The 21,955-nt window shown below is 39.0% G+C and overlaps 4 protein-coding genes across 13 annotated transcripts; 3 read left to right on the top strand and 1 right to left on the bottom strand.

Moving 5' to 3' along the window:
• Positions 1 to 1,439: 1,439 nt before the first annotated feature.
• LOC103990458 (polyadenylate-binding protein-interacting protein 11) lies at positions 1,440 to 7,108 on the top strand. Of its 2 annotated transcripts, XM_009409599.3 has the most exons (10): positions 1,440 to 2,022; positions 2,110 to 2,220; positions 3,439 to 3,483; positions 3,562 to 3,634; positions 3,728 to 3,840; positions 3,957 to 4,016; positions 4,516 to 4,563; positions 4,656 to 4,724; positions 6,607 to 6,668; positions 6,782 to 7,108. In XM_009409599.3, exons 1-10 carry the CDS (start codon positions 1,522 to 1,524, stop codon positions 6,837 to 6,839), a joined length of 1,140 nt encoding a protein of 379 aa, XP_009407874.3. In that variant the 5' UTR covers positions 1,440 to 1,521; the 3' UTR covers positions 6,840 to 7,108. The 2 variants fall into 2 exon arrangements, with proteins under 2 accessions (XP_009407874.3, XP_064972462.1); XM_065116390.1 differs by lacking the exons at positions 4,516 to 4,563; positions 4,656 to 4,724; positions 6,607 to 6,668; positions 6,782 to 7,108 and adding an exon at positions 4,363 to 4,415 and having other exon boundaries at positions 1,443 to 2,022.
• Positions 7,109 to 8,343: 1,235 nt separating this feature from the next.
• Positions 8,344 to 12,700, top strand: LOC135582242 (mediator of RNA polymerase II transcription subunit 18-like). 9 transcript variants are annotated; one of them, XM_065116393.1, is made up of 8 exons: positions 8,344 to 8,491; positions 8,615 to 8,849; positions 8,962 to 9,061; positions 9,148 to 9,202; positions 9,277 to 9,633; positions 9,711 to 9,799; positions 11,093 to 11,185; positions 12,413 to 12,700. In XM_065116393.1, exons 2-7 carry the CDS (start codon positions 8,814 to 8,816, stop codon positions 11,140 to 11,142), a joined length of 687 nt encoding a protein of 228 aa, XP_064972465.1. In that variant the 5' UTR covers positions 8,344 to 8,491; positions 8,615 to 8,813; the 3' UTR covers positions 11,143 to 11,185; positions 12,413 to 12,700. The 9 variants fall into 9 exon arrangements, 6 of the variants coding, with proteins under 6 accessions (XP_064972465.1, XP_064972463.1, XP_064972466.1 ...); XM_065116391.1 differs by having other exon boundaries at positions 11,076 to 11,185; XM_065116395.1 differs by having other exon boundaries at positions 8,345 to 8,491; positions 11,126 to 11,185.
• A 5,105-nt stretch (positions 12,701 to 17,805) lies between these two features.
• On the bottom strand, positions 17,806 to 18,777 carry LOC135616077 (inactive protein RESTRICTED TEV MOVEMENT 1-like). Its single transcript, XM_065115248.1, has 3 exons — positions 18,699 to 18,777; positions 18,391 to 18,606; positions 17,806 to 18,309 (listed from the first exon to the last, which is right to left on the bottom strand). The coding sequence occupies exons 1-3, from the start codon at positions 18,699 to 18,701 to the stop codon at positions 17,965 to 17,967; spliced, it is 564 nt and encodes a 187-aa protein (XP_064971320.1). The 5' UTR covers positions 18,702 to 18,777; the 3' UTR covers positions 17,806 to 17,964.
• Positions 18,778 to 21,585: 2,808 nt separating this feature from the next.
• LOC103990461 (uncharacterized) lies at positions 21,586 to 21,951 on the top strand. Its single transcript, XM_009409608.3, has one exon. It carries the CDS (start codon positions 21,586 to 21,588, stop codon positions 21,949 to 21,951), a length of 366 nt encoding a protein of 121 aa, XP_009407883.2.
• The last annotated feature ends 4 nt before the right edge of the window (positions 21,952 to 21,955 follow it).

The raw sequence follows: 21,955 nt of genomic DNA, 5'->3' as shown, positions 1-21,955 counted from the left end.
AATATTTTTTTAGTATTGCTAAAACAACTATACCATAGTGTAATATATATATATATATATATATATATATATATATATATATATATATATATATATATATATATATATATATATATATATATATATATATTGAGTTTTTCGAAGTTGAATCTTGGAATTTTTTACAATCATATAATTCATAATTATTGCTGAAGGATATTAAAAATTAGCAAAAAATTTCTCAATAATATTTTTTTATAATGTTATAGTGCTTATCTAATATTCCTGAAAACATTCTAACACGATATAAAAACATTGTAACTGGGCTTCTTCATCACATATATGTCCATTAAAAAAAAAAAGGAGAAATAAAGAGCAAGGGATTGGCCGTGAAGTCGAGAATGTTGCATGTATCGGGTTCAAAAAGTCGTCATAGCAAAATTTAATATATATATATATATTTATATATATCACGATAAGAACAATTCAAGAATAATAGATGCTGATTCTTTAAATACATTATTTTAAGAAAAAAAATGCAAAGATAAAAATATTTTTTATTCGATAAATATTTCCTACACGTTTAAACCTCTTTAAATATTTTCCTCAATTCTACTCTTGGATTTCTCGCTGGCAGTGCGGTGTGAATCGACGTCAAGTCTGCACTAATAAAGATGACCAAAATATTTGCCGAGTTAAATATAGAGACTTCATTTATTATGTGCATTAAACAAATATCTTAAGATGATTTTTATGCCGATATTTTAAATAATTTAAAAGCAAATATTTATGGGTGATTTTTCTGAATTTTATTTTTCTCAGATAGTCTCGTATTTTTCGTAAGCCAATCATTGCCCTTCCTTCCTCGCCATCACCTCTGCCGCATAGCGGCGCTGCCTGCCCTTCCTCGCTCATCGCCCGTCGCCCTCCGCCGCACTACGAGGCACCACTGTCTGTCCTTCACCTCCTCTTCCCTCTTCGACCCGCTCTTCCCTGTCGCCTTTTTCCTCCCCTCCTCCTCTCCATCTGCTTTTCCTCGCCGCCTCTTCCCCTCCTTTCCCCCTCATCCTCCTCCCTTCTCCCCCTTCGATCGCCTCCTTCCTTCCCTTCCTCCTCAGAGGTGATGGGGCTTCACAGCGGGAGCAGGGGTAGAGGTGACGGACGAGCGACGCCCCACAAAGGCGGTGAGGCCTCGCGGCGGGAGCAAGGAGTCGAGACGCCGATGATGGGTCACGGGCGGGCGGCATCGCCTAGCGGTGGGACAGAGGCAGCGACGAGAAAGGGTAGTGGAAGGAAAGATATTTACGTTAGTTATATATAAAAAAAATAAAGGTACTCTTTGGAAATATCATATTGAAAAAACAAAAAAGGAACATTTTCATTAAATCGCCAAAGCTCTTTTTCCACAAAAGATCAAGATTAAAAAAAACAAAAAACAAAATGAAATGGACTGCCCGATGACGTCCGTAGTCGTTATAATAGCGAGTTGAGGGAAGGAGGCCGACGACCGAGAGGGGAACGACGAATTTGCCTGTGCATCCCATGATGGCCGTTACCGAAACCGCCAACGGTGTCGATCTGGCGGCGTGCTCGCCGCCATCCGCCGGCGATCTCGTCCGCGCCGAAGAACCTGCCTCCCACAAGACCAGGGATCTCGCGGACGACGACCACGCCGCCGCCATCGACGGTCTCCCCACCCTCCGTCCCCACCACGACGCTTCCGCCGCCTCGGGCTTTCTCGTGAAGGATCAGAAGTTCCACCGCGCCTCCGATCGGGGGTCGGCTGAGCTGGAGCAACTGCCCGATGGAGTCGCTGGCGGCGGCGCGGAGGGGTCCAAGCGGGAGCTGAGGGATCTGGAGGATCTTCTGTCGAAGCTGAACCCGATGGCGGAGGAATTCGTTCCACCTTCCATCGCTGGCAATATACAGGCCGCATCCGACGGAGCCGGCGGCGTCGCCTTTGGTGGTGGCCTATACGCGAACGGATTTGGAGCGAGCCAGGGTTTCGAAGCTGGCGGCGCTAACGGGGACGATGGAAGCCGGGTAAGGGTTTTTGCTGTGTTCTTGGTCTATCGTTTCTTTTCCTTCTTTTATGGTGTGATCCCATAAAAGAGTCTGGTTCTTGGTCAGATGAAGAACGGATTCGGTCAGGCGAAGCGCCGGATGAATAATCGTACGAGTTTGGCACAGCGAGAAGAGGTGATTAGAAGAACTGTATACGTTGCAGATATAGATCATCAGGTAATGAGACTTTTTAAGGCATTTCTGGCTACTTTCACGACCCTGTAATCGTCATAAGTATCTGCTTCCCGATAAAACGTTTACATGTCCTCCTATTATTCTTTTTCCTGCTACGTGCCTTCGTTTTGGTCCTTTATTGATTGCAGATTGCATCTAGCTTCTCTTTAAGCACACACAACTGATGAATTGGATTGAAATGGGGTTATGTAGGTTGATAATTTGATTCATGTACTTGTATTGCAGATACAGGTTATCAGGTATTTGAGTCTCTTGAATCACATAAAAAATACTGGATTGGGTCAATGGGATTGATATATGTTGATTTGTATGTATCTGTCAATAGCGAACATTCTGGTAGAGAGGTGCATATGTGGAGCATGTTCATGTTGAGCTATGTAAGCAAGGTCGTATAGTAGTTATAAGTGTCCTATAGTCCGATATGATCTTGCTTTTTCTTTTTTGTTCAGACTGTACTCTATCATGTGTCCAGGCATTTGCCTGATATCCAGATGTTGGTCTGTAGAGTTTTGATCAGCCAACTAGTATATTTTGATTGAAAATTTCTTAAAGATTAATATAAGATATTAAGTTCTTCTGCCGTAGAAAAGTAATTATATTCAATTTAGTGAACATATTATCCTTGCCTTTCGATAATACTTCAATAGAAGTATTTTAGGGGGCATGCCATGGATCGACATCTGGTTCATTAGGCAATGTGCGTGGGCAACTTAGCTGATGAGATTGGATGCTTTGCTATGACAAAGCCAAAACTGTAATTTATATCCTTGATTATCATTCTTGTACTTTTATCTTCATTGGTACTTCTCTGCATATTGTTCATCTTATATGTCTCTTCAGATCTCTTAATGCATTACATAATAAGCAATTTCTACTGGTGAACATCTTTGCTCAATGTGATAAAGCAAAAGGAAATAAAATCCTTGGGGACCATCCTTGGGTTTGACCATATGTGGTGTATTTTGTTGTTTCTGTTCATATTTAGATGTTTCCGCAGAATGTTACTCAGACACATGTTTTAGAATGAACTTAACCTAGTGTTGTTTCTAAATGTAATGCTTGCATGGCTAAGGAGCTTATTAGCTGACTCTTGTTTTCGATACATGTTGTTTTTCAATCTACCATAGACAATTTTTCTTCCTGTTGCATTTTACCTTTCATTTTCCGGTTGAAACCTTTATGTACAACTATAATATGTAGGTTACTGAAGAAGATCTTGCAGCACTTTTCATCAACTGTGGACAGGTGAATTACCTTAATGTCTTTCAGGCCTCTTCAACGATACATACTCTTCCAAAATGTATAATTCTTTGAATTTTACAGGTTGTTGACTGTCGCATGTGTGGGGACCCAAAGACTGTTCTTCGTTTTGCTTTCATAGAGTTCACTGATGAGGGTAAGCTTCAGTGCAGTGTACTTACATGCTATTTAGTGTCTCAATTTTGAGATATGAAATCACCAATAATTGTCTGGGCTTATGCAAATTCAGAGGGTGCAAGAGCTGCTTTAAATCTGTCAGGGACCATGCTTGGGTTTTACCCAGTTAAAGTGCTTCCTTCAAAAACTGCAATTGCACCTGTCAATCCTACATTTTTGCCAAGGGTATGAGGAAATTGATTGTTGGATTCCTTTGTTTCGATGATATCCCTTTGATAAATTGCATTTGTCTCATGTCTTTATTCTTAATGTCTAACTATTTAAGTACTCCTGTCTTTCAGTCCGATGATGAACGCGAGATGTGTTCAAGGACTATCTACTGCACAAATATTGACAAGAAGGTCGGTGATAATTCTCACATTATCTATTCCATCTTCCATGGCAGCTTAATACAACTATTTTCCAGCTTCACCCATTAATGCAATCAGGAATTCAGCCTTGACAGAACCAATGTCAAGTTCAAAGATAGTACTTAATAGGATTATTGAAGTTTCCCACAGCTTTTTGGGTCAATCTATTTTAAATTGGTGTAAATTATACTTGGGAAAACCTCCTCTATTCCATATAAAGTGCCTTATTCTTACCTGGCTTAAAACCAAAAGCAGGTTATTTCATTATGGTTCAATTAACTGATTTTATTCGCATTTGCATCCTGCCTAAACATGTCTTATTTTTTCCTCCCTGTAGCATGTCTGTTGAGGCAAACATTCCTCAAATTATTGTTCTTGGCACTTCCAAAATTTGCAGTTCATGAGTCAAGTTTCACTCTCTAATATTCACCTCCAGCTAAGTAGATCTTGTCTCAGTATGTTTTTTTATAATGGTATTCCTTTGGTACAGGTATCTCAAGCTGATGTTAGACTCTTCTTTGAGTCTATATGTGGAGAGGTTGGTGTCCTCTCTTCTGTTCTATGTTGGTAATTTTCATCTTGACATGACTTATAGTGCAAATATCATGATATGGCTCTCTTCTGTTATAGGTTTACCGATTAAGACTTCTTGGAGACTATCATCATTCCACTCGAATTGCTTTTGTTGAGTTTGTAATGGTTGGTATCTTTGACTTGATATTTTCATACCGAACCATTTAATTCAATGTTCTTACTTTTTTCTGAGAAAAGGGACAAGTTTATAAATATGAATGTTTGAAAAATGAATATGATTTTAGATTGAATGAAAGTTAGAAATAATGAGAAAATGCAAATGATTTCCTTTAAAAGTGGGCATGTTCTTTTGAAAAGCTACCATAATTATGTTACTGCATCATGATATGCACATGCTTTGTAGTAGCTTGGTTGGTATACTTTTTGATGGACACAAATCTATATTTTTACCATGTGCTAATGGTACTATAAAATAACTAGTCAGTGAAGTTATATATATATATATATATATATATATATATATATATATATATATATATATATATATCTGTGTTTGCGTGCGTGCGTGTGTCATATGGTATAAAAAAAAACAAGATAGCCATGACAATTGTGATACATGGTGATTTGCTATTGTATTTACACAAGCACTAGTGGCATGTATGAGAGACAGATATGCAACAGGAGTATATCAAGCAAACACTGTATTATATGTGGTATATCTACAGGTGTTAGATACATCCATATAAATGATAATATTTTAATATATATGGTCATCCATGGACCATGGTTACACTTGTTCACTTGCAGATGGGAGGACAGTGGAAGACTATTAGCCACTGGTTTAACTAATAATAGCTATGGGGATAAGTTCATGATTAATCCAATATGATTATCATTTTTGAGTTTTACATCAATCTTCCATTTATAACTCTTGATTATTGGCTCAAATGGGCTGGGTGTTTTCAGTGAATGGTCACTTGATGTTCTAGGAATGCTTGTTGGTTTTCGACAGTTGCTCATATTCTCCTTGTGTTTGGGTAGCTTAGTTTATGGACAATCCACTGATCCTGTTGTTATAGCAACTTGCATAGAATTTAAAATAAAAAAGCAGGTCTTCCTGTGAACATATACCATTATTTGCTCTGCCTTAAGGTACAAACTGTCATAATTTTACCAAGCCAGACTACTAGTGGTTCTGATATATACCAAGAGATTTAAGCCAGGGCAAGTTGTAGAGTAACCAAGAATGCCTATTGACCACTCTTTAACTTCATATGTGCATCCAATTCCTTGCCTGGGCTTTCTGCTTGATATTAGATAGCTACCCAACGCTGTTAATTGTTTGCTAAAATTTGCTAGACATAACTTTTGGCTTGTTGGTCAGTGACAATCATTGTTGTTTTGCCAGTCTTTTCCATTCATATATTTCTTTGGTTAATTGCATCAGTGTGTAGGCATCAAAGCCTTGACAGCATTCTTTTACATTACAGGATAGATAATTAAATTATAAACATTGAGTCAAGATTAACTTATATATTGCAATGCACTCTAAAGTGCATTGATTTTCATTATGCTGTTTGATTATTGTTGCTGTTGCTACTAAGTTCCTGTCATTCACAAAGTATTCAAATTTGGAATTCATTTACTTTGTAGATACAGTGATTTGACCACCTATATACCTTAGGTGGTCTCTTTTATATGTAATCTCTTTGTCATGGTCGCCATGCTCTTTCGTTCCTTCCTAGTGTTTGAATATGCTAGAGTCTCCTCTAAGTGATAACCAATTTCATCGATTTTAGTAGATTTGTCTGAGCTAGTTTGGTAGGATCATTGTCCTGTTGATCAACCCCTGGAATATTTATTAGTAACAAAACTATCAAATGGCTGACTGCAAATATTTCGCTTTTTGTCTCTCAGTGACGTTTGTTGTTTTCTTGTTTGCCGTAAAGATGTTTTTTCTTATTTTTAATCACCAGCATCTTGTTCATTTTGGCTGGAATTTAAGAGTCACAACACTATAGTTGTTACCTGAAATTTATTTTTGCAGGCTGAGAGTGCAACTGCTGCTCTGAACTGTAGCGGGGTTGTCTTGGGATCTTTACCAATAAGGTGCAAAGTTTTTTCCCAATTTACTCTTGGGTTTTTGAATCCTCACATAGCTTTTCATAGTGTCATTTGAAACTATTGTCTTGAATTAGTTGGTAAGTGTCCTGATTTTTCAGGGTGAGCCCCTCCAAGACCCCTGTGCGCCCACGTTCAAATCGCCGACCAATGCACTGAACCATATGGTTTCAAGTTGTGTGCATGACAGCCATATTATACCGGACACATATATGTACAAAAATATTTAAGATATATTCTGGTTTCAGAGTTAATTTAGGTAGCATTTCCCTTGTTCTTTCTTCTCTTTTCTCCAAGGGAGAGGCGAGGAGACATTTATCTGGCACATAGTGACACTGAAAGTGTTTGATTACTTGTGTATTTTGCCTACTCCAAGAAAGCTGAGAGAAAGCTCCAAAGATTTATTTGGTCAGAATGGTTGAAGTGAATTTGTTAGTTATCATCCTAATTATGTGAGTGGTTGTCTGTAACCAATCGGAGATTGAAAGATCTGCTTTGGAACTAGTTTGGTGCAAAAGTTCAAATACATGTAAGAAAGCATTGCATGTTGGTGATGTTGCTGGGTCCGGATCATCTCAACTGAGACGTAAGATCTCATCGGGTTGGGTGTATAAGTTTTGGATTAGAATCGTTTGGCATTTGAGATTCAAATTTGAACATGAGGCAAATCCGGAACCTGAATAAAACTTGTTTCTTTTCAGTCTGGTTGTGTTTTTGTTGTATAATTTCATTGGTGACTTTTTTTTCCCTTAGAGATGAAGTTTGTCTGATCTAGTCGACTCAGACTCAGCCTGTTGGTAGTACTCTTCGAAGTTGGACAATAATGCATTACGGGGTACCCATTCCCAACTAGCTTTCTGCTCTTAAATATTGAATTGGATGATCTTATTGGCACAGAGGCTGCTGTTGGTTCTAATTCTTTGCACATTGTTTACATTTTCTGCAATGTTGTGTTAGGTTAGTAATGTCTTTATTGTTGTCGATATGAAACTGTTAACTAGATCAAGTATCCTGTAGCTTTTAGCATCATGTCGGGAACTTTGCCTGAACTACAGAGAGAGAGAGAGAGAGAGAGAGAGAGAGAGAGTTTCTTTACCCATCATTTGTTCTTGCTCATGCTCAGAGTTCTCAGATTTTATTAGTGCCCCTCCTAAGAATGGTTTGAGTAATTTTTTTGCGCTTCATTTTCACAAAGTTTAGATAGATCCTTTTTGCTAGCAATATCTAATAGATATTATCGGACATCAAGAATATCTAATAGATTAATCTGGAAGATTATCCGCCAACAACAATTTTCCTGTTTTTTATTCATGTAAAATTATATTTGAACTTTGAAGTGACTCGACGGATGAAATGTCGACCACAAAGGATCAAATCAGTTTTTTGCTAGCAGTTCATATTTTTGCTATGGTGAGGACTTGAAGCTGCTTCCTTTGGTTTTATTGGATGAATAATTTCTCCCATCTTAAAGAAAAGAGATAAAAAGGTATAATTAAATGAAATAGCAAATACTTTTTCTTTCTAAAAGTCTCACGAAGTTAGCTTATTAAATATGTAAAAGATCACAAAAAGAAGAAGAAGAGGACAAAGACATGGAAGAAGTCGTCAACATAATTCCAACCTCCCTGCAGGCGAAAGCTACCCATAGAAGATGAGGGCATTTGAGTCATCGTATCACACTGGACCACATTAGTTATCGTGTACCGCGTGATTGAAGCGACCTCTTTTTATTCCCGAGCACACAAGCAATTTGCTGTTTCGAGTTGGTCGTCCTCGAGACGGAAGCATCGGAAGAACGCCGCTGCTCGAAGGTGACAACATAAAAGCCCTTATCCCTTCTTTTTCTTTCTTTCCCTCTCAATGGAAGGAACTACGGACTACGATTCCCACTTTGCGCGCTTGCTTATGGGGATCGTGATCATGTGCTAAATTAGGGTTTTGGATATCCTGGCGATGTCAATATATACCAAATCAAGCCGAGCGCCGTGTGTTTGACGAATTGCCTAAACCAATAATCCTCCTTTTGGATTTGTTTTCTGTGGCACTCTCTGGTTCTCCCTTTGGATCTGTTTTCTGCGGCACTCACAAGTTCTCAGGAGCGAAGGAAACGGCGTGGAAACAGGTAGATTGCGGATGGAGTGCGTTGTGCAAGGAATAATCGAGACGCAGGTATGTTTTACTTGAAATGCATGGCTGATTCGTGGTCCGTTTATGAAGATTTACACGTCTGTGTTCTATATTCCTCTTCTCGGAAGCTTATGACAAATCTGTTCGTTTTCAGCATGTCGATGCCCTCGAGATTCTTCTTCAGGGCCTTTGTGGAGTTCCAAAGGAACGCATTAGAGTTCATGAGCTGTGTCTAAAAAGTGGACCGAGCCTTGGTGAGTAAATCGTGGCACTGAACTCTGTCTGCATCGTCATGATTGACCACTCAAAAGAACCTGCCTTTCTGCCTCATTTGTTGCAGCCGTGCCCTCTGAGATCCGCCTCTTGTGTGATTTAGCTCAGCCCACTCCGTCTTGGTATGCCTCTGCCCTAAACTTTTTGCCACCGCACACTGTCTTCTTATGATGACTCAAATTTGGCCTCGATGTAGGACCGTGCGCCATGTTGGGGGCGCCATGAGAGGTGCTGGCGCCGAGCAAATCTCAGTTTTAGTTCGAACCATGGTGGAAAGCAAAGTGAGCAACAACGCGCTGCGCTTCTTCTATTCGCTTGGCTACAAGCTGGACCACGAGCTCCTCAAGATAGGCTTCGCCTTCCGTTTCCAGCGAGGTGCGCCGATCACCGTCACCGTGACCTCTGCCAACAAAATGCCGAAGCTTCACGCGACAGACGAGGCTGTGCCCGTCACTCCTGGAATCCAAATGGTTGAAATTACAGCGCCTACTGCTGGGGACAATTACAATGAAGTGGGTGCTGCTGTTTCTTCCTTCTGCGAATATTTGGCTCCGTAAGTAAATCTGCTACGCGGCTGTCTGTCTCTGTCTGTCTGGAGATGCTTATTAACTGAGATGTGTTGCACTACAGGCTTTTGCATCTCTCAAAACCCGGCGTTTCGACCGGTATCGTTCCTACCGCTGCAGCCGCTGCAGCTTCGCTGCTGTCCAACACCGGTGGTAAGATCAGCTAGTGACGATTCCCTTCGTGTTTACTTATGGACGGTAAACTGAATCATCTATGATTTTGATATTTATGTTGGACTAATATGTCAAGAAAAATGTCCCGTTTGCTAAGATTTATGTTTCAAAAATTATTTTTAGATGATATTTGTGCATAATAATAATAGTCATACATACGGTCAAGATGCAATGCACGAATCAACAAGAAGCCGGGGTCATTTGGCTCCGTATCGTACGGTGGTCGCGCTCGCATCATGGGACTTGATCCTCCTCCTCCGCCTCCTCCATCAGACGCCTTCGAGAGAAGCTATTTAAATCCCGTTTCGAAGTCTCCAAGAAAACTCGCAGCCGACGAGCCGATTCCTCTCTTTTTACGCCCTAAAACCTCTCTCTCTCTCTCTCTCTCTCTCTCTCTTTTGCCTTCGTGATCTCTCCGTCCATTCTTCGCCTTCTCTCTTTTCTCCCTCGCACCCACGCCGACATCACCGAGAAGGGAGAAGAGGACAAGGGATGGAGGCGATGCAAAGCCCTAATGCTGGATCGCGCCCGGTGAAGCCTCCGCCTCGGTTCGCCTTCCTTTCTTATCCTCTCTTTGAGACGCCATTAACTTGTTGTCTTTCTGCTAGCTCGTCTGATGGAATCTTTCTTGTGATGGCGTATCGTTTCTTGAACTGGGTTGACCGATAGAATCGAGTTCCTGGGACGATGCGCACCGTTTCTTCAACTAGATTTGGTCCTCGTCAACAAGGGCGACATCTTCTGGGCACGGGGAAACTGGACCTTTCGCTATTTTCTGATTGATGTTCTGTTTTTGGCCTTTATGCGCTTTCTTGCTTTGCGGTGATCATGATCCCGGTGGTGTACCTTGAGGAGAGCGTACTTGTTTGGTATGACGGAATCGGACGCATCTTTTCTTGAATTAGATCGACCGATGGAACCGAGTTCTTGGGACGATGGACCATTTCTTGAACCAGAAGGGGCGAGAGCTTTTAGGAACGGGGAATCCGGACATTTTGCTTTCTCAACTGGCATGGAACGGCGTGGATCTTTCCCCCACACGTTCTTTGGCTGTATGCGCTTTCTTGCTTTGCGATGCTCATGAATGCTTCAGGTCTGTAGGCGTTTACCGAACGGGCAGGTCGCCGTCACTGCTTTTAGCAGATTATTTCTGTCCCTTTCTTCGTTTCTTTTTTAATCTTGGTTTGTTTACAGCTGCTAACTTTGTGGATTGAGGTTAATTGCATTCTTATTTTTCTCTTTCATATGCGAGAAGGGGCTAACACGCCTCAGCTCCTCTATTTGTTTGCAATGTCATGTTTCCAGATGACCCTTCTTTGTGAAGCTGATGCAGCTCTGTATCCACTCGATGAACATGATACAGAGGTATGTAATCATTCTTCTCATGTTAAGTGATCTTGTTTGAGTCAGTGCAGGTTTTACTCGGAAGTGTATATTCTTGGCACAATAGTGATGCATCTTCTTTAATTCTTTTCCTTTTTCTATTTTAGTTGTTGGTAATACTAGTGAATGAAAAAAAAATTGCAGCAGTAGCATATTGACAACGTTTCTTATCGTAGCTCTATGATTTCCTGATGCTTCGCTTGTTAAGGATTATGTGGAGCGTTCTGGCATATTAAGCACATAAATGAAGTCTCTGAATCAGAGAACTGGTAGGACAATGTTTTCTGTTTTTACTTCATACAAGTAGCTGAAACTACAGCTTTATCGCCGGGAAAGCAAACAAGTTCTCAGAGAAAGAACTTTAGTTCCCATTCATTGTAGGTGCTCACCACATGAACGCAGGTGTTGGTGATGGTGAAATCTGGAGTCAAGTTGATCATGAGAGAAAATTGACTTTTATCGTTACCAAATTAGAATAAGCTTTGCTTAAGTGATTCCTTGCTGGGATACCAATCTGATGAGAGTTACAAGGTTGGTGATCGGTATAGTTCCACTTTCAGGGACATTGTCTGCCCGTTGTTAACGGTGAATGATAAATAACTTATCTGGTTCTATTTTTGATTTCGTTCTTAAAGAATAAGAGTTAAACACTTATTATACTGCTTGATCATATAGGAGGCATGAAATAGGAATACTGAAACGTTATCTCTTGTTTCATGGAATCATATGATTGATTGGCGGCAACAATTGTGGATGACCAGAACTCCTGAAAAGATTTAATTTCTGTGTAGAAAGAAATTAAGTTGCTACTTTTATGCCATTAATCAGTAGCAGATCCTTCAGGGCTACAAACGCATACCAGTGTGTAGTAGTAGGTCAGAGCATTACCGTCTACATTATTCTTTTTGATGCTTGGAATTTTGGTGCCCTCTGAATCGTGCTTAATTTCTATGTGCAAAATTGATTTTCGGACTTCGGTTAAAACTTTGGTTTTATCCCAAGTAAATAGAAGACGTAGAATTCAGAACGGGTTTATTGCAACAGCATCTATATGTATGTATGTATTCCATGAATTGATTTGCTTTGAGGTGATTGATCAAATTTACCTGTCAGTAGATATCTTTTATTGTTTGAACCAGAATCAGTATGCTTTTGATATAGCACGATATGGATGATCATATTCCCTTTTTTTTTATATTTGGTTTTCAGGTGCTGTAGAAGAGAAGAGGCAAATGAGTTTCGAGTTTGCATGACACTGTAATCGAGAAAAGAAATAAAACTCCAAGGATCCTCAAAGAAGATGAGAGAGAGAGAGAATGTGCTCTGCAGGCTTACCGCAGTTCGTTTTACGATTTCGCCTCACAATCTTGAATCATAAAATTGACAAAAGGCAATATGACATGAACATAACTTGGTCCATAGAGGAACCGAAGCAAATATGCCATCAGCTGCGCCTCTCATGTCAATAAAAGGTAATGTCCTTTTTGATGAGGTTTACACTATTGGATAACAAAACATTCTGCAAAAAAAGGATCCATAAACGATGATCCATAATGTACGCAGGAGTCCAGGAATTCCTCCTGAAGAAACAACAATTAGACTCCCAAGTACTCGCGAGAAACAACAATCTGCAAGGAATTCTTGAATCTGAGACAATAATAATAATAATAATAATAATAATAATAATAATAATAATAATAATAATAATAATAATAAAAGCTGATTAAAATTAGTTGCATGAACTTACAGTCCTCTGGACAGTTATCTTCACCCAGTCACAACATCAACAATCCTAATAGCCCCGCAGCTCACCAAAACATATAAATGTTTATGGCTTCTATATTTCTACGTGAACTACATTATCAGCACTGGTCATCTGCAACAAGTTTGTTATTTAAATCTCGCACAAAACCTGGTCTCTTGGCCTTTTGTCGCTGGCTACATCCAAGTGAAACATATAGGTTACGGTCAGAATATCCAATTCCATTTGTTTAAAAATTTTATATCAATAGATGGTGACCTAAAATGCTTCCAGAAAGGGTTGTCTGACTTCAAAACAATATATACGGAAGAAAAAATATAACCAAAAAAAAAGAAAAAGAATTACCCGAGTATCACGTCTCCCTGTCAGTACTTTATTATGCATATATAAAGAATATTCAGATTGTGTATAATTGTCCATCACTGCTTGAGGTTTAAGGATAAAGAAGAAAAGTAATTTGATGATGTACTTAAACAAGACCTCTTTCTTTGGTAGAGGATGAGAATTGTTTTACTAAATATCCTTAAGCAATCCACATAAGAAATACATTACTTATTCAAACAAGAAGTAGGTTGTGAGTAATTACATTTCAGATGTGAGATAAATCACATCACTAAAGTTTTGGAGGTGATTCGGTCGACCTAAATAAATATTGATATTGCATTTTGGCATCCAGGTAACACTCGTAGGGTAGCGCACTGGTTGAATGAGATGTCAATCATCTTCTACTCTAAAACCTCTTTGGCTAGTTACACCTGAAGAGCAACTCACTAGTCGAAATGAGATATATATGTGGTCTTCTATTCTAATAGGTGTTTTACTTTTACCTAAACTCTTTAACTAAATTTGATTCTAATTTTTAGATTAAGGAAGGTTCAGTCACTATTGATTCAATCTATCAAAAGTTTAACTAAGATAGAATGTCATATAAAAAATCGATCAGAATAACTCTCTCAATCTATTTTTTTTAAAAAAATCATTTAATTTCTTTTTTTTATCCGAGATAGCCCCCCTTAAGTGATCGAATAAAGAAAAGAAAAGTTGCACAAACATATCCCACCGAAGTTTGAGGTTTTTGTTTATATTTACCCCTCTATGTAGAAGAAAAACAGAAATAAATATTTTTTAGCTTGTTAGATTCCCTTGGAAGCAACAGGAACCCTGAACTTGTATGCGTAGATATGCTTGGTAAATAAATTATGTTATATTGCTCTGATCTAAAATTGCATAAAAGGTAAATAAATTTAAATATGCTACATTTATAAATAAATAAATAAATAAATAAAGATCAATCTGATCAGACTGGGTTTCAGCTGTGCATAATAATTTGTCCTCTAGTTCTCCTCCAAGAACAATGTTTGGGTAAAATAACTGTACAAAACTTGGATGCTGTCACCTTACGGTTGGAGGTAAATTATTTCAGCGCCAACATAGAAATAATACAAAACTGCAAAATGCATGCACACATACAGAAAAAGAATACCTAGATAATTAATAAAACATGCTACCCTCCCATAGACTTGCTTGCTCTGTGCTTAGAGATCAAAGAGGCTCTTTGTATAGTGGCAAGTAGCATTCATGAATTTCTTTATAATTTAAGAAATCTTAATCTATTTTTAATACGAATTTAAAAAATAACTATTAAGTATTCTAAATAAGATGATATCATATTTGTTAATATATTAAATAAAAATAATTTATATTAAATAAATATAAAAATAAAAATAGATTTTCTTTGATGGAGGCTCACCTCCTCCTATATAAGGGGAGGGATTTCTCTCCTTCATTCATCACTTAGCCGAGCTCAGCAGCAGCGAGAGAAACGAAGAGTTACACCATGCTGACGAGAGATAAGTTTCCCTACCTTTCTTGAAAATAAAAAAATTTAATTTTTATTTGATTCTTTAAATGTTAAAAGTTTTGTAGTACAAAAAATATTTATCAATTTTTTAAATATCAAAATTTTTATTATTATATTAAAGTCAATCAATTAAAATTTTTATAATATTCTTTGACCTCTGATTAAGATTTTTATTTTTTATTTAAACATGTTAAAAATTTATATGTTTTATCTGATATTTCTTAGCTTTATAGTTTATCTTTAATCTTATCTGGATTAAAATTTTTATTAGATTAAATTATATTATCTAATTTTTTTTTATATTCTTTGATCTGAAATTTAAAATATGTTATTCTGAATTATTTAAAATTTATTTGACTAGAATATATTGAAATTATACATATATTGAAAACATAATTTCTATTTGAATTTAGAAGGTTATTTTCTTATATTAAAGCTTATCTCCTAGTCTATCTTTTAATATATTATGATTTCTATTCAAATTTAGAATGTTATTTTTTTATATTAAAGTTTATCTATCTTTTAATGTGTTATTATGTTTTTATTTATATTGTTAATGAATATATATTATGGTATGAAATTAAATATTAATTGGATTAAAATTGCCAACCTAGCCCAACCATCATAAACGATCATATGCAATGCATATAACCAGTCCATGAGCCAGGATTGGACCAGTTTTGTGTGATGTATGCCCAAATGCATATAACCAGTAAATGAGTTAGCCCAATGTAGCCCAATATTATTGTTACATTTAAGCTCAAATATTGATTAAACTAAATTAGACTTGATTAGTCTAGATCGATTTTTAATTATTCCGAATTGATTGACTTATTAAAGTTAGTTTTAAAATGATTATAATTTTGGCTGAAAATGTGATGCTGGAGAACCTCCCACACTACTTTCGGCTGCATTTTTGACATGTCTTTATATATATGATTGTTGGAGAACACTAGTATTTCAAAATATAGGTGTCACAATAGTGTTCCAAATGTATTCTATCCAACCAAATCATCAACATATATGGTCATATAACCACTCAGGAAAGCTATTGCAGCCTATGCGGTACCAGAATCAAATATCTAAACAAACATGCCAATTAAACAAATGCCGTACATTAGGATGCTAATCTAAGAATTTCACTTATCAATCACACAATGCTTATGGGACTTGTTTCTCATTAATATGACTTCCAAAATATTTATATAGAAACCAAACTCCTTAGCATAGTTCAAATTAACATATTACCTTGTGTCTACAAGCAGATATGAATGGAGAACAGAGGTAATAAATAACTAAACAATGGACAGCACAAGGTTAACAACAATATTTGTCTGAAGAGAAATGAAAATTTTAGGAAGGAACAAGCAACTGTTGTAGTTTGAATTTCAAATGCAATAGGAAAACAATATAAATACCTGCTCATATCCACACGATCTAGTTGTTGTTCTCCACAATCTGTCTATGAGAAGCCCAAAGTCACTTGTTTGCAGTTATAATTTTGAAGCAAGAAACACTAAAGGAGATGACCCCCGACTTACTTGAGACAATCGAGTGCTTCTGCGTAAAGCACACGACTGATTTAGGCCCTCTACAGGGATTGAATTATCTCCTCCTGTCTTTTCCTCCTTCGAGGGTGTTTTGGTGTCATTATCTTCAGCATGAGGCTCCGTCGCATCTGTGGTTGCTGATCCAGTCCTATTTTCTAATCATTCTATTCTCCATTCTTGACAACGAGAGAACCACTTTGATCGGAATCGATATCCATCTGGATCATAGACAAAAGTGATTTGATCATTTGTTCGATTCTCCAAGGAGATGTCATCTGTTTGATTCTCCAAAAGCAGATGCAAGGGTGCGCCTCCTGTTCGCTTCTCCGAGGCTGTTTCAACCGTTTGCTTCACCAAGGGGGCGTTGTCTTTTCACTTCTCCGAGGGCATGTCTTCAGCCTTATCTGATTTCTCAGCAAGATTGTGTGTGGCAAAAGCCTGAACAGGTCCAGAGTTCTTGGTCGAGAAAACAATCAGCAAAGAACCTCGCTGTATTTCCTGTCAGAAAAAACTCTGATATACCAAGAGCTCTTTTGCATCCCTATTGGCAGTCTAAAGAAAGATTGATATCTTGATCCAAGAAGCATGCTCCTGTCAGAAACTCTCTCTCTGTTTTGCATCCCAATTTGCAGTCTAAAGAAAGAATGATATCTTGACCCAACAAGTGTGGATCGAACAAGAATAGCAGAAAGACCCTGACGCTCCCTGTCTTCTTTATGATCCACATCGAGGAAATAACAAAGCGACAATCCGAAATGATCACAAGATTCCAATCGTTCCCCTCTTCCAAGAACCTATCCACTATAAACATAAACAGAAAGTACGAAGCAACAATTTGTCGCTAATAGATCAAAAGAATCGTGCGTTTCTAGGATCAAATGACCCAACACCAACGAGAAATTGCGATAAGAACAAACTGATCATTCGAACGAACGTGAAGACAACGGGTTAAAAGCCGGAACATAAGATCCTCGTAATCACGAGACGCCACACCTTACGACGCCGTCGGCGAGATCTGCGGCCGCCTCAGATCAAGAGAACCGACGAAGCAGCTCCGATGGCGTTTAGGTGTTCGCTGCGCCTCCAAAACCCTTTTGGCATCTGAGATAGAAGCGAAGAGAGAATAGGCGGGAGGGATCGAGAGAGGGGGGATATGAATTCGAATCAGGCGCGAGCCAAATTTGTCGAGTATGATCACCGCCGCATCAGCTTACCGCAAGCGAAGGAAGACTAATTGGAGTTCTGTTTTATGTTTTTTCGTTTAAAGAATCCTCCTATTTAAAAGAGTAATTCGCAAAACAAATAACTTATCGATTTCATGGATGACATTATGCGACTATATAACACAATTGAGGAAAATAAACATTGTTATTATTTTTGGTGTTTCAATAATTCATAAGAGACCTTTAATGCCTCTTTAGATATATAATAACGAAAATATTCTTTTCTTATTAACTGTAAATTAATATATTTCCAACTAAAAGAAAAGGTTATGTGATGGGAATCACAATGTCATCGCTGAATAACATATATTTGAGTAAGGGTAAGCTCGTCGGCGAATGACGTATGGCGAGGCGCGAACTGTGTGTTAAGGCACGCAGGCACAAGGATCTACTGAAGCGGAGAACAGGCGTGGTGGCGCGGCGTGGCGCTGAGGCGGATCAGGCTTGAAATGGTGCTTCAGGCTGATGCTTTTGACGTAGATGCCTAGGGCGGAGAGGTGGCTGCCGGTGGAGCGACCGTGAAACCCACCGAAGTCAAGGCCGGAGTGGAAGTTGAAGCAAAAGGGAGTGCCTTCTTCCCGCCCGAACGGGCCGTAGTTCGTCCGGTTGGTGCCAAACTTCAGCGACCTCATCACCACCGCACCTCGCTGCTCCACCGGTCCGTAGTGGCCGCCGATGGAGGTCAGGTACTCCCAGGGTTCGAAGCTGATCTGTAAACCACACAACGGGTACAGAAACAAGGAAGGAGAGAAATGAGCGCGGGGGGGGGGGGGGGGGAGGAGATCACTGACGCAGTCGAAGTAGTCGCCATCGCCACCGTGCCTGTGTGCGAGTGCTGCGGTGCCATTGATGTCGTATATGATTTGGATGGAGTTGATGGAGTTGCCATGGGTGACGAGGATCTGCTTTACGTTCCCGTAGCTCGATTCATCCCACTCCACGCTTCGGCTCACCACGTCCCCGCGCGGTCCGACCTTCACGACGATCTCCTCGTTCACAATATTGCTCTGTTTTCTCCCCCCCACCCCACAAACAATAAAACTCTCAAACATCAAAAGAAAAATAGGAATCTTTTCTTCTGTCATTGTGGATTACGTACCATTGTGATCTCTATCGAAGCAAGACACAACCTTTGATTCAGTATCTGCCTGCTGCTGGGGATGAACAAAAACAAAAACAAAATCCTCCTCCATAAATAGAGGTAGGAGTCGCACTGTTTCTGTATTCTTCCCTTTGGAGATTTGCACTGAGAGTCCTTTACGTGGGAAGGTTGCCATGCAATGCATACGACCTACGGAGTTCCTTGTGCCTTCCCCTGATCTTGAGGTTTCCTCTCCCTTTGAATCGACCCAACGATTCTATGGTTCTCCGAGGAAGCAATTAAATATTTCAGCATCTCTCTCTCTCTCTCTCTCTCTCTCTCTCTCTCTCTCTCTGTCCAATTCTATGCCAATCACGAGCATCAACAATATAGATGTGAGGACCCAACATGGAACCCCTAAACAAAATCTAGGATGAATGATGGAGACATTTGTATTAAGTAATTGAATCCATTTCTCATAGGAACTATGCCAGACTTGTCAGTCACCTTCTTCTCAAACTAAATAATCATATCTTCGATAGTTGGCTCAGCTTTTAATTTTTCTCCAACCTGCATCTCGGATTCAGGAAGGTGAGAAGTCTACCTCTTGTGCCCCATCGTATAATATTATTATTATGCAGATAGATGCATTATAAGATGGAACATTATGTTAATCTTTAGCGGTTGGCATATTATTGTCTCTACTATGATATAATAAGGTCTGCACCCATTTGGGGTGATCTAAAGACGGGGGACAGTATCGAGTAATCCCGATACGTGACAGCATGACATAGTAACTGATACACTTAAATACGATCTATTTGGCTGCTAACCACAAAGGACAGCTTAACTTGCAATTGTTTGCGATCATGGATTCTCAAGTGGTCGAACCAAGTCATCTAACTCAGGTTTTGATTTTGATTTGTTCGATTAAATTGAAATCCATGGAGGCATATATTAGGATGGACGTCGATGATGGTCGAATCAACCTAATCCGACTTAGATCCGTGTTAAAAAAAACGTTTTCGGGGAGCAATTGCAGAATCTTCGGGCGTTAGATTCGATATCGACATGCAAGAAAACCGAGGTTGAGTAGGATTCTCGATATGGTCCTTTCGACGCTAGAGTTAATGCGTGTTTGTTACTTACTGAGATCCGATTGATATTTTAAAATAGATCTAACTAGAGAAAATATTTTATAAAGTAGAAGAATATTCTTTTAAGTATTTTATATTCGATAAATACTGACATGACATGACAATGACATGATTGATGACTAGGGGCCTTGATCTTGATCTCCATGGGTTGATTGCATTGTCCAGTATGGAGCCCTATCAGTGTCTCATTTTGAATTTCTCTAACCCATCTAAATGTTACAGTGTATATATAACCATTATGTTAATCACAACTTGTGCATGTAACCTATGGAGTTAGGAAGGGCCATTGACATAGCTCAAGTCAAGAGGATTAAGTGTAACCAATAAGGGCGTATAGTACCAATTTTAGCTTTGATTAATGGCCTGTTGATGAATTTGTGCATAGAATTCTATTGTTCTTAACATCAATCTGATATCACACCATAAACCAGCTGAACACATTGTTAGGAGGGTGGAAAAGTTGATGGTTGGTTGCTTGCACCAAAGAAAAGTGCAGACTCATATAATGCAAGAACTTAGATGATCTTAAAGCCATCTCTGTGAAGTCTCATCACAGCCTTCAAAGACTTTTCTAATGGTCAGTATAGAAAGGACATGCTGTAGCAGTTGGAGCATCAGTAGCTACTCCATTAAATTAATGTTCATATCTTAAGTTTAGATCTCTTGGGAGGAATTTGGTAACATTTCTTGAGAAGAAGAAATAGCAGGTTGCAAGTATGCAGCTTCAAAGCAGAAAAAGAGATGAAAGCACTGTGAATCCTTGCAATCAAAACAAGTTACTGCTGTTCTTTTCTTCTGTAAACCCAAGAAGAACCATGTTTGACCAGTAAGAAAACAAGAATCTGCTACCTCAAAACACAAACTAAGCTCTTAAACAGCCCTTCCCTCCCTTTCATGAAAGAAAAGCATTTGATCTTGGCACATAAACTAAGACTAGAATGTCTAATTGATCCAACATCTGTACATATTTAGTTCTTGTTAGTTGTTGGTTGGCCAACACTTTGTGAGCATCACATGAAGGCACCCAAAGGCAGCTTGGTTTTACTTGAATAAAGTAGAGATTGATGATTGATCATGAAACATTTCATTTTTGTTGCTTAGTTTATATGTTGAACTCCTCGTTACTCGGATCAGACAAGGGTGAGGGGGATAAGAACAACATTAAAGAGTGCTGAGAGATGCTAAGGCACATGATTCATGGTATTAAAGTCATGACCACTAATCTGTCAGAAATAATGAACCATGATCCATCATCACAACAGGAACTGCTCACCATCTCCTTTTCTGCATAGAGAGAGAGAGAGAGAGAGAGAGAGAGAGAGAGTTTATGATGAGAAAGGGATTTGGTTAGACTTTGTGACATGCTGCTCTATAGATACTTTTATCAGCTCATAAAGGTAATGGATAGTAAAGATTCACCAATAGCACATCCTAATTAGGCGAAGAGAAGTACAACCTTATGCACACGCATGAAGAAAAAAGTGGATAGAAGCTAAGCACAGATTTTTTTATGTGGGGGAAGTCTCTTTCTCCCATTCTTTTGACGCTGATACTTCTTCTTCTTCTTTTTCTTCTTCTTCTTCTTCTTCTATTATTATTATTTTGCCTCCAAGACATGTCCCTTATCTTCTCATTTCCCCCTCATAGTGCTCATTAGCTCTTTCTCTCTCTCTCCCTCCCTCTCTGGATATAAGTTAGATCTACCTATCTATATCTCTGTCAGCTATATTCTTCTATCCGTAGGCAACATGAGCCAAGCAGTTAAAGATCGGCCAGCTTCGTTGACATCGAGCAAGGATTCGCATGTGATATCGAAACTGAAACGCAAGATCAGAATCGTGCACATAGTCACGCCGGAGATCATAAAGACCGACGTCGACAACTTCCGGGAGCTGGTGCAACGACTCACGGGGAAGGCCGCCACGGGAACAGGCAGCAAGAAGCAGGCTACACCGGTGGCCGCGATCGGTGCACAGGAGGATGTCAAGGAAGAACTCGTGGAGGAGGAAGACGGCGGCGAGTGGTGGAAGGAGGGCGTCTCCGGAGGACCCTTGGGAGACACGGGTTTGATCTTCCAGGACTTGATCGATTTCCCGTTGCTTTCACATGAATGACCGA

This window comes from Musa acuminata, chromosome BXJ2-7, assembly GCF_036884655.1.
Source record: "Musa acuminata AAA Group cultivar baxijiao chromosome BXJ2-7, Cavendish_Baxijiao_AAA, whole genome shotgun sequence".
Lineage (NCBI taxonomy): Eukaryota > Viridiplantae > Streptophyta > Magnoliopsida > Zingiberales > Musaceae > Musa > Musa acuminata.
This window is presented reverse-complemented; position numbering and strand designations above follow the sequence as displayed.